General features: G+C 34.2%; 1 protein-coding gene across 4 annotated transcripts in view; it reads left to right on the top strand.

Annotated features, from left to right (window-relative positions):
• The window catches only part of LOC129807055 (neurofilament heavy polypeptide), a 49,781-nt gene that overhangs the window by 36,124 nt on the left and 1,326 nt on the right, over positions 1-12,331 (top strand). For all 4 annotated transcript variants that reach the window (XM_055856047.1, XM_055856049.1, XM_055856050.1 and 1 more), the window contains exons 2-4: positions 8,367-8,569; positions 8,638-9,000; positions 11,988-12,156. In XM_055856047.1, coding sequence (XP_055712022.1) covers positions 8,385-8,569; positions 8,638-9,000; positions 11,988-12,156 — 717 coding nt within the window. In that variant the 5' untranslated portion in view covers positions 8,367-8,384. The remainder of the gene's footprint in view (positions 1-8,366; positions 8,570-8,637; positions 9,001-11,987; positions 12,157-12,331) is intronic.

Raw genomic sequence — 12,331 nt, 5'->3', positions numbered from 1 at the left:
TTGGTATCTTAGTTATCATGAAGGATTGCTTCAGATACCTAATCATGTTCTTCTAGAATAACCATGGGTAACATGACAAAATTCTTTTCGAAAGTATTGAATGAGTATAAGAAAGGGAAAAAATTGTCTTTGCTTGGCGAATGCAATTTAAATTAAATAATGTAATAAAGCTACCTCTGCATATAAAGAAGTACAAAGAATATATTTTAAGCTTCGTTTGATCAACAAGGCCAAAGCTATAAAGAACTGATACTCCTTTTTTACCATTATGATCAAAAGTAATTAAATCACCTATGACACAAATTGAAAGTCCCACAAAATGCTGTAGAAAATTATAATAAACTCATATAGGGGAAAGTACTCTCCTTTCGAACGTCCATGTCTTTGAATAATGTGAATTTTCCTTTATTTTTCCTAAGAGACTTATAAATAATTATCAATAATTGATAATAAGTTAACTAATATATAATAGTAATGTGTAAGTTTCCTAGGAAAAATTAAAGAAAATTCACATTGTTCGAAGGCACGAACGTTCGAAGAGAGAGTACTTTCCCCTACATAATAAAGACGAATAATTCTAAATTTGAATTATTTACAACATTATTTATTTAAAAGGAATTTGTTTTATTATACCTGGGTTTAATGTTCATTAGAAGTAAAAAGGAATGTGTTTAACTTTTAACTATGCAATTTCAATTTTAAAGCGTTAAGGTTTATGAGATACGTACATTGATCGTGAAGCTCAGATCCTCCTGTTTGCAAGATGGATCACCGCTCCGAGATAGGCTTTTTGAAAATTAGGGGAAAGTGACCATGCTTGATACGATCCAAGCTTGATAATAACTATTTTTTTTCCTATGTTAATCAATAGTTATGACTCATCGCAATATATTTCAATAGCTGGTGCTAAGCCTCACATTTCCTAAAAAAATTAGGATCCTAGCTCTTTTTTCCTAGTTTCAGGAAGCAAAAATCAAAAATAGGCCCAAAACTGTAATTTCGATACATGATATTTCATAAGTATTTCTTAATTAATGTCGCTGTTCAGGAAAACTACTATCATAGGCACATAGAGGGGTCATCAGTACTAATATTTATGTAAAAATATTTTTACTTGGTGGACACTGTTTTTGTGGGTGGTAACAAATTCATAAATTCTACTTGTGTCCATCTTATATTTTAAGAAGGGTCCATGAATGATAATTTTAATGTGGCAACTATATCATTAGATGTGATTATTTCATAATTACACATATTGCAATCCGCCAATTTTATCGACAATTGACATAATCTTCAACCCTGTTGCCTGAATTTTATGGTTGCAGAAAGACATTTTCACGGACTCAAAGTGAAAAAATGGTTTTCGCTAGCGCCCTAATGTCATAAAAACATGGCTCAGAAAAATTACATAAAAGTGATTTTAAAACTAATAACCAGTCATATAAACGATTTAAGCAGATAGATTAGAGTTCCGTCTAAATATTGATGTGCAATTTTTTGTATCCGGTGAATTTTTTGCAGTGAAAATGGGCCTCCGAATTGTCGAATCAATTATTATACAGGAAGGCCCCGGACCCAACTTGTATAAAAATCGCTACTGAATTTCCATTTTCTTCTTGAGGAAAATCTAAGGATTTCCAGGAACTATTTGAGGTTGGATTATGAACCTAATAAGTGAGACATTTTTTTGTCATAGTGGAAGAATCGCTTCGGTTTGTGTGTTAATCAGAAAATAATCACAAACCTTGGACATCATTTTACAGTATCAAGCATGGTCACTTTCCCCTACCAATTACGTTTGCAGTCAATTTTCTCGTCGACTTAAACTATTCATATTATTTATTGAATTTCCATTTATCATTTATTCACACCAAGATGATCAGTCCTTCACCTAATTTAATATCGACAATGCGATCGGCACCAATACTATATTAGCAATAATACCAATTTTCTAGTATTAATATAACTCAATAATAAAGAATTCAAATACACAGATATAATTAAAAGGAAGTATAGAGTTCCAAATAGCTATAGAGGAAGTCTTTCAAGCTTCGCACATACTCTGGCTTCGAACACTTCATATTTTTCCCGTATAACCTTCAATGAATCTGACCTGATTTTTCAGGAAATGTGTGACTTAAGACTACCTATTGCAAATATATTGCCATTAGTCAGATTCGGAGTATGTGCGAAACCTGAAAGACTTCTCCTACTTTATTTCGAATATTTGAACAGTATTTTTCAACGATTTATGTGACTCTTCACTGAGAAAAAAAAAACGGGGGTGCGATTAACTTTTTTTCCTCATTACTTTAACACTTTTTAGGTGTAAAAATATATCAACATTTTTCAATATTAATCTTACACCTTTTTAAGGGTAAAATTAACATGAAAAAGGGTAATTTTAACCCGTAATACACCTAAAAAGCATAATATTTACACCGATTTCGGATCAATACTGCAGGATAAAATAAAGACTTCCGGAATGTTATTTTAACTTTTTCGGATTTCTCTCAGTGTTAGCATTTTGAAGTAGCAAGAAAGCATTTAGTTCGGCACATTCTGCTTTGTTTTGTTATAAAAATCTCACCTACTGTAAGCTGAATCAGACTTATCTCTGGGTTTTTGCTATCTTATCGCACAACATAATTTTAGCTGAAATTCGATTCGTTTGATATGACGCGACCACGCGTATTTCATGTTATCTAATAGTCCTAGATCTTCTATATCAATGCAGACTTTGGGGAATAATCACGTTAATTAACACTGGGAATTTGTAAAGGGTATTTCTCCGAAGGTATATTGGGATTTTTTTTTTCCATCTTTTGTATTTATTCCATCGACGCGAAGGTAAAGAAGCCTTGTGGGATACTTCACAGAAATTTCCACGTGCGAACATCATGAAAAATTCACCAGAAAAAGGATGTTCAAGGGTAGCAAAGAGGAGTTATAAAAAAAAGTGGTATTCTCAAGGCGAAGGGAAAGTATTACAAGAAATATCCATTTAATATTGATTTTTGCACCTGACGTCAATTTAATTGATTCATTTCTGTTTCGAAGAAGGGCAACTATTTTGGAGTGTTCAGCACACCTTGAAATGCGTGTTCAATATCAAATTTGGCAAAATGTATGGCAAAAGGACACGAAATGCCATGAACATGGAAAAGGTCACGAACGTAGATGATTGTTGATGTAATGTACGATATTGGAACATTGATTTGATGTCGTGAATTTAATTCACAAACTAAAGTCAGAAGCTTGTTTTCTGTTTTAATGCATGATGTGAATAGAGTCTTATCAGCGATTTCCCAGAGAGAGAATTTTAGAGACACTTTATACTTGTGAATAATTTCTTTCTTCAATCGTGATGTTACTGTGGGTGGAATCATTTACATTTCGAGAGTCATTCACCTCCGAGGCATTTCTTAGAGATTGTTCAGGGTGATAATGCTGAGTATTGTCACATAGAAGATTCAGCAATCAGGTTGACTCAAAGTGCAACATTAAAAATGTATATCCTCATTGTTAGATCTAATGTTCAAGGGGCTAATATCTTTAAAAAAAACCACAAACGCAAAGCAAAATTATACTTCAAACAGGATTTTTTTCTTTAACTTAAAATTGAATTTTAAGCAATTATTGTCTTACTTTATTGTACTTTAAATAGGTAAGGTTTGAATTTTCAATTTTTATCATCGAAAACTGCATTATATTAAAAATACTGAGATGAATTGTAGAATAAACAAAAAAGAGTGCAATAAATCATTTTCAAAATTGACACCTTTGCTCCAAAAAACTAAGAAATGGTCAATGAGTCCAATACCTTTCCAAAGAACTCAAATTTTCCCTAGTTAGTTGAGAAATACTATCACTAGAGTCTTTTCTTTTTTGAACCTTCAAACCTTGGAATAAGTTAAGGCCATTAATGTATTTTTCGAAGAGACATCAACAGGGGCTTCCGGGAACTGAAGCATCGGAGTTGCTTATATATAACGCTATTAGTTATTTTTTTGAGAAATCCAGAGCAAAAAGATATGGCAAAGCGTCTCAGTTTTGTGGAGTGCTCGAACTCACGAGGAAGAGCTATCTGTCTATTGTCTGTTCGCAAGTTTTTTGGGTACATATCGGTTTTCAACCGATTAAATTGATTGATATATTTAAAAAACGCCATTCCAAAATAAGAAATTGCTTAAGAAAAGTAGGTTTTAGAGTATTTTAGCATGAGTAACAAGCATATACAAATAAAAAGTAAATCAGAGTCCGATGAAGCCGGGTTGAAAATTTCAAAATCTTTCAAAAGATCCAATTTTAAACAAATCGGTTGAAAAATAGATCCTTCTCAAAGTGATTAAACTTTGAACTTCGAAAATTCGATATCGAAATGGTTTTCAAACATGGGTGCCCCAAGACGAATTGTCCGCCTTGAGTACCTTTAATTTAAATCATATTCGATTCATTACCTATGTAAACCGATGCAGCCGAGTTCGAAATTTCAATACCTGTCCAAAAAATCCAAATTTAACCAAATCTGTTAAAAAATGGGCCCTAAAGTGGTTGACCTCTGACCTTCATCAATTCAAAATGGCAAATTTTCAGGTCATAGGTATGTCTCGACGAAATATTCGCCTGAACTATCTCTAAAACATGTCCGTAAATCATTGAAAAAGCTTCGGCCACTATTGAGAAAAACCGAAAAAACATGGTTTTTAGGGAATGTTGATTAAATAGGGGATGCAAAATTATTCAAAAATCGGTACTTAACCGGTTCATTACCGATGAACTGGACTACCTTTAATATAAATAATATTAATGATGGCACAGCGTTCCATAGAGGCATTTAAGCCTTCTCGCAAGGGGAGTTCGTAACATCCATTGTTATTTTTTCTTATACAGGGATGGGGTTGTCCGTTGTTAATCCCATGCCTCGTGGAGCCAAGTGCAATGAAGCTCGCACTAGATGCAATTCGAACATCTTTAACGCCAGAAAAACACCTGGTGACCTAAAGGGGATTCGAACCCGGGATACTTGCATCATAGAACGCGTGCTCTACCACTCGACCAGTGAGTGCCCGGACTACCTCTAATATACATATTTCCAAAAATCATTAAAAAAGTTTGGGCCAATTTTGAGGAAACCAAAAACATGATTTTGGAGGTGATCGAAGAGGGTTGGAGAAGAAGAAAAAACATCTAGAATCTAGAGATATTTTTTTATTGGGGGTCATCGAAGATCGGAAGTTGATATTTTTTACCGTTTAAACTTCAGAACGGTGACAAGTTGAAAAAAGGGACAGATAATCCTAACCGGCTTATGTAGGTGAGATTCTTAACGTGAGCTAACTCGGAGTGCATGCAAATTCGATTTAGAGCTGAAGTTGGGAGACGCCATTCAGTTATCTTGAATCAAATTCGTGAAATTATACAAATTTTGTATTTAAACCAAAATATCAAGGATTTGGATGAACTGACAGAAAAGTGTTATATGGATAAAATGTAGACCAGAATGTTCTCTATAATTTTTCCATAGAACATGATCTCATCGATTACTCAGAAGCCAAGATAATCGAGGTTTTTTGCTTCTTAACTCGTTTTTTTATCCATCAGAGTGCCCCAAGTAGTCATTTGTTGAACTTCAACTATATCAAAGAATTGTTGTATTCTGTGGGACTTTCCATTTAAAACCCTATTTTAAGTGTCTTGGTGGAGTAGAGGCAGTCAAATTGGTATCTGAGTGATTTCAAAGCGTTATTATGGGAAAAATCAATTTTTTCACACTTAAACGGCAAAATCGGAGTGATAGCGTAGTCTGACCGGAAAATGATGTATGGACGAAATGTAGAGACAAATGTCCTCTACAATTATGTCGAAGTAATCATCAAAATCGGTTCAGCGACAGTCGAGATAATTGAGGTTATGTGATATTGAAATTCGTTTTTTGAATGTGGCGCCCCTGGTGTTGGTCGCACGAAGTTCAAATGTTCTAGAAAGTTGTAGTATTTGGTGAGATCTTTCGTTTAAGCTCTTATTTATCAAAATCGGTGACATAGAACCGGAGATATGATTTTTTTTAATTTTGTGAACTTTGACCCCTCATATCTCCGGTTCTATTGAAACCACAGCGCACATACGCACCATTTTGGAAACGTCCTAGACTGGACTACAACATACTAAAATTTCATTAACTTGCACAATGCCGTTTTTGAGAAAAGTGACTTTGAATTTCGATGAATTTTGACGCTATCACAGCGCCACCTGTAGTGACTTTTTGAACTTCCATCTGAAAGTGCTCATCGATACGAAACCAAAAAGGTAAAATTTAAGTCGATATGTTAATTAGAACCGGAGATAGAGGCCGGTCAATGTTCGAACTTTGACCCCTTATAGCTCGGGTCAGGGGTTATGGATCGACTTAAGGTTTTTTTTGTTTGATAGGTATAATCAACGGCTACAACATACTAAAATTTCAGCCCGATTGCATAAGGAATTTTTGAGTTATTTAACTTTTAAGATTTAAAAATTTTCTTTTTAATAATAGCGCCCCTAGCGGTGGTTTTATGAACTTGCGATGTTAGAAGAGGAAGTGGCATTTCACGAGAGCTTTCCAAAAAGCCCTCATTTTTTAAATTCTGACAATTAGAACCGGAGTTATCGCCATTTTAAGAAAATTTTTTTGGACCCTTATAGCTCGGGTCAGGGGGGTCGGGGGACCTTAAGTTTGGTACTGATGGAAAGCTCTATGGCCCAGCTATAACATACTAAAATTTGAGCCCGCTCGATGCCATAGGGGCGGAGCTATTGAGAAAACAAAAAAAGGGGGGTCTTCAAAATGGCGGAAGGAGGGGTGGGGGGTGGGGGGTCAATGCACCAAGTTGCAATTTTCATACGATATTTAACCTTTGCCGAAAACCGCAAGTCGATATCTTTTTTAGTTTAGGAGCTATTAAGCTCCAAAGAGCGGCCGGACGGCCGGCCGGCCGGACGGACGGCCGGCCGGCCGGCCGGGAACGTAACTTAGCCCCCCATATATTCGTGATCAGGAAGTGGCGAAACACATTTTGGCCAAGTTTGAGCGCGATCGGAGGACATGAAATTTTGTTAGGATTATAGTAGGTGAGATTGTTAAGAATCTCACCTAATACGATTATATAACGGCTCTCTCTTTGACAACTTCACAGGAGAGTCATTTGGAGTTGGCATTTCCTATGCTGTCTGTGTATTTTTTTTTCCCAAAAACTTGAATATATCACTACCCGAATGCCGGATGACCACCAACTGTCACCAGTTGTAGATATCTTAACTATTCTATATTTCTAATTGAAAATTCACACTGTGTTTTCGATTCTAATGCTTTTAATTGTGGTACCACTTGTATTGTCAATATATTTAAATATTAAGAAAGAAAAACCATGTAATAAATATTTTTTAAATGTGTCTCTAAAATGTTATTTCAATATTATTTTAATTTTTTCCATTCTTAATTTTCTTTTATTCCACTAGAAGGTATTTATTTAAAAAAAGAAGTTATTTTATTTTTGTGTTAAAATTTTCAATATTATCTCAAAGATTTTGAATTAATACAATTCTTAATAGATTTTAAAAGTTTTTTCGTGATTAAGATAAAATTTCAATAAATTAATAACTAAATGAGCAAAGACTGAAAGATTATTTTCGGGCTGTTGATTTGGTAATAATTTACGTAGTAAAAGTTATTAGCAGTTTTATCGTGATTTTTATTGTAAATTCACATAAATGTGTAATTTTTGTGTACTGCTACACATTTTTGTAATTTTTACACATTTGTTGAAAGCATTTACACAAAATATCTAACAAAATGCACTCAATTGTGTAATCAGTAATCAATCAACCATTTTGGTTACAATATTTTGTCGCTTCACACAAACGTGTAGTATATTACACAAAAATTACACATTTTTGTATATTTATATTAACTCTAAAATTCTCAATTATTTTTTGAGAAATCAAATGAGATTCCAGTTCTAAACCCCTCGGTTTTATTTTAGTAAATCAAGTAAAATAGTAGCGCTAAGAGGAAATGATTTTCTGTGGTGTGGCCAACAATCAAGAGATGTTATACGACGTGTTTTTGTGTATTTCTGCACAACTAATAAAAACTGGATGACGAAATGTGGATATTTTTGGGTGCAAACGCCATACAAAGCGACAACTTGAAAAAGTCCCCTTTATTTGATGTTAATGAAAGAATTAAAAACACTGTTATTAAGAAACTTTTGTTATTCGTGGTTTATTGATGTCCGATGCGCACTGTCGCATTCATAATTAATTCTTTCTTTGGGCCTTCTAGTTAAGTATCTCAATAATTGTTGTCTTTATTCTCTCTATCGCAGATATCTGTGTTATAAACAATGAACGGAAAACGCTTTGGGGGACGTACTTCCAGTCAAATATCCATTTATGACTATCCTGAGCATTTAAATCCCTTCTATGAGGATGAACAGCACAAAAGACTGCGATTCTGGAAGATTGGAAAGAGGTCAGATAAGACCAAAAGGAGCAATAGCTTTAGTCTCGATGGATTGAGGGATTTGTGGTATGAATTTTCTTTGTTTTTTTTGTAGTTCTGTATGCTTGGTGATTTATTACTGAAATTTTTTCTAGGACACTAAAATCCTTCAGATTGAAGAAGAAATCGTCAACATTGGGTGTCAACAAGACTTCAGAGAGTCCTCCGCCGCTGAGAAGGACTCTTCTTGTGGAGGAACATGATACAGATCGTGCCTATCATACTCTTGATCCCAGTGCCAGGCACACAGTATCTGTGGGTCTCAACAGTGGCTTCGAGAGGAGTGCTCGGTATCGAAGTTCTCTCCAGGATATGAGTACTTTTCAGCAGGGATCACCTTTCAGTCGCACAGACAGATACAGGAACACCATGCAAAATGGACAGGAATTTGTTAATCGGGGAGGATCAAAGACTCCTCAAATGTCTTCTAGATACAGCGGAAATCACATGGCACACAGGTAAGAATATTTCTTTTTTTTATCAAATTCATCTATTTTTTTAATTTTTAAATAAAATTTTGTAATTGAAAAAGACTTTAAAAATTTATTCAAAAACATCACACTTAAATGTTTGTAACCACACAGAAAAATATTCGTAAAATTTTGTCAGTTGTTCGTAAAGTTTTGCTGTTTTGCTAGACAAACAAAAAACGAACAAATATCTGTTAAGAGAATAAAAAATGGTCGTCAAGTGATCATGTCACGAACAATGTTTGTGAAAAAGTATAAACTTTTACGATTTTTTTTGTACGTTATACAATTTACCAACATTTTGTAAGTCTCCTGGCTACACCTTTGGGTCTCATTGAGTGAGTTGTCTTTTCGTGGAGTTTTCGAGTTCATCCCGGTTTACTATCGATTTAAATTGGTTCAACAATTACAAGAAAATCATAAAAAAAAGATGGCAAAGCGTCCCAGCTTTGCAGAATGCTCGAACTCACGAGAGATGAGTTCGAGCACTACTAGAGATCAAATTGACTTATAAATCACAAAAGTATAATTTGTAAATAAAAAATTGGTACTTAACCCATTCATTACCCATGAAGACTAATGCAGCCGAGTTCAAAATCTTAATACCTTGCCAAATAATACAAATTTAACCATATCGGTTGAGAAATTAGCCTTCCAAAGTGGTTGACATTTGACCTTCAATAATTCAAAATGCCGAATTTTCTGGTCATAAGTATGTTAGGGCGAAATGTTTGCCTGAACTACCTCTAAAACATATCCAAAAATCATTGAAAAAGCTTGGGCCAATTTTGAGAAAAACCGAAAAAATATTTTTTAGGGGATTTTAATTATTGGGGATGGAAAATTATTCAAAAATTGGTACTTAACCGGTTCATTACCGGTTCAAGACCAATGCAGCCGGGTTCGAAATCTCTTGAGTATTCTTGACTACCGCATTGTAAAACGGTGTTTTGAGAAAAACGCGTTTAAAATTTTACAACAATATGCGCGCGCGGGCGGAATGCGTAACTAACTGCTCTACCTCCGAGTATTTTACTCTGATTGACTTGAAATTTCAAGAAAATATTTTTCAAATGTTATACCATAAAATGAAAAAAAAATTAAAAAAATAGATTTTTTTGACTTGAGACGCATTAAGTAAATACAGACCACAAGTAATGCTGATACCCTATGAACGAAATACTCGCCTGGATTGTTCCTAAAATATATTTAAAAAGGAATGCCAAAGCGTTCTAGCTTTGCGGATTGTTCTAATTCAAGAGAAAGAACTATCCGTGTATTATCTTTTCGTATGGCTTTCTGGGTGCATTGCGGTTTCGTACCGATTAAATAGATTCATAAATAAAAAAAACAAGATTTCAAAATAAAGAATTGCTTAAGAAAAGCACATTTTAGAATATTTTAGCATGAGTAACAATCATGCGGACAAATAAATAAGTAGGGGAAAATGCGCTATCTTTGGACGATTTATGCTTCACACAAATTACTTTTTTTTAAATGTGTTATAAATGAATTTGGTCCATTCCAATATTTTATTCTAATACCTAGTCCAATGCTTAAATTTTCAGAAAAAGCTGTGGGTGAAATCCATAACGAACATAGAGAAAGAATTGAATTGTCCGGAGCTCGAATCGTCCAAAGGTAGCGCGCTTTCCCCTAAATCCGAAAAAGATGCATTAACAATAAACTTACCGACCATTTTGAAAAAGAAAATATTTTATTTTATTTTTTAGAATATTTATACCATGAAAAAGAAAATATTTTAAAAAATTGTCCAAAACAAATTGTAGACCCGAGGAAGGAGACAACCCATGTCCGAAACGTTGTAAAAGGAGGAAATACAGGACATTTCTTGAAGGTCTTTACCGTGTTTTGACTTCAATATTTATTGATTGACCGAAAAATCCATTTTTGGTCATTTTCGGTCAAATGACAAACCGCGGTAGGGTAATATACTCAACGAATTTTTCTCGGAGAAGAGCGAAAAATTAAAATTTAAACATTGAAAAATATATTACATGAATATATTAAGAAAATCATAAAGTCTGATAGTGACATTGTACCGTTTAAATTAAATATATGTTAATTTTAAACAAACCGGTCAATTTGACCGGGTTTTGGTAGGTTTAGTCTTAATTACGGGTACATTACCGATTTATTACCGACTGAGTCCAAAGCAGCCATGTTGGAAATTTCAAGATCTTTCGAAAACTAAATGTAAAAATAGAAAAATAGACTCTCCAAAGTGGCTTAATATCTTGACCTTAATGAATTTGATTTTAAATTTTTTTTCGAACATGGGTGTCTAAAGACGGTGGCTACCTCTAAAACATGTTCGAAAATGAAAAAAATCTAGGATCCGTTTTTGAAATAAACAGAAAAAAACATGTTTTTGACGAGAAGGAGAGTGTGAAGGGTGTGAAAAGGAAAAAAGATTGTTCTAGACAATGTTGACTTATGGAGGGTCGTCGAAGACTAGAAGTCAATCTCTCCTACCGTTTGGCCTCTAGCCGTGTCACAACTGGGAAAAGTGGATTATATGGCTTATATATAATAATATAGCTAATAATAATAAAATAGCTAATATATAGCTTTGAGTTCGAGCAGTTAAAAACAGACCAAATCATATAGTTTTGAAGATCAAGAAGGGACTGATGAAGAAAGTAAAAAAAATGTTTTAGATAATATCGACTTATGTGAAGGTCACTGAAGACCGCAGAGTGATGTCATTTACCATTTTCAATAAAATATAAAATTATTTTACCTTGCTTAGAGGGTCCTTTAAAATCGCAAATCTGAAATCTTTTACTCAGGATTCATGTCTAGATATTTTCTTATATTAATTTAAAGTCTTTTTATTATTTTCAAAAAACTAAAGATATGTGAAATATGGGTAAAATATGAAGTGTTCGAAGCTAGAGTATGTGCGAAGTTTGAAAGCCTCCCCTGTAGTTTATTTTTATTCTTTTTTTTAGTTCTTCGCAGCAGAGTTTAACTAGTTCAAATCCTTTCGATGAGGACGAAAATATGGCTTCAGCTTCAGGATCGTCTGGAGTAGGATCAGCTAAGAGACCTGCTCGAAAGAAGAGGAGAGCTCCACCACCTCCAACTCCCGTCATCACTACTCCACAGTCTCCAGCAAATGTAAGTGAAAGAATCCTTTTTTTTTGGGGGGGGGAGGGAGGAAATGGGAAGTATTTTATTAAAGGACAATCATTGAATTCCTCCATGCAAACCATCCTGCAGCGGAAGAAGAAGGGATTAATGGGTCGATTTCGTGCTTTTAAGCAGGAAATGCGACGGAAATTGGTTAAAAATT

The sequence above is a fragment of the Phlebotomus papatasi genome, chromosome 3 (genome assembly GCF_024763615.1).
Source record: "Phlebotomus papatasi isolate M1 chromosome 3, Ppap_2.1, whole genome shotgun sequence".
Classification (NCBI taxonomy): domain Eukaryota; kingdom Metazoa; phylum Arthropoda; class Insecta; order Diptera; family Psychodidae; genus Phlebotomus; species Phlebotomus papatasi.
Note: the sequence above shows the minus strand (reverse complement) of the source record. Positions and strands in the feature narration are given on the sequence as shown.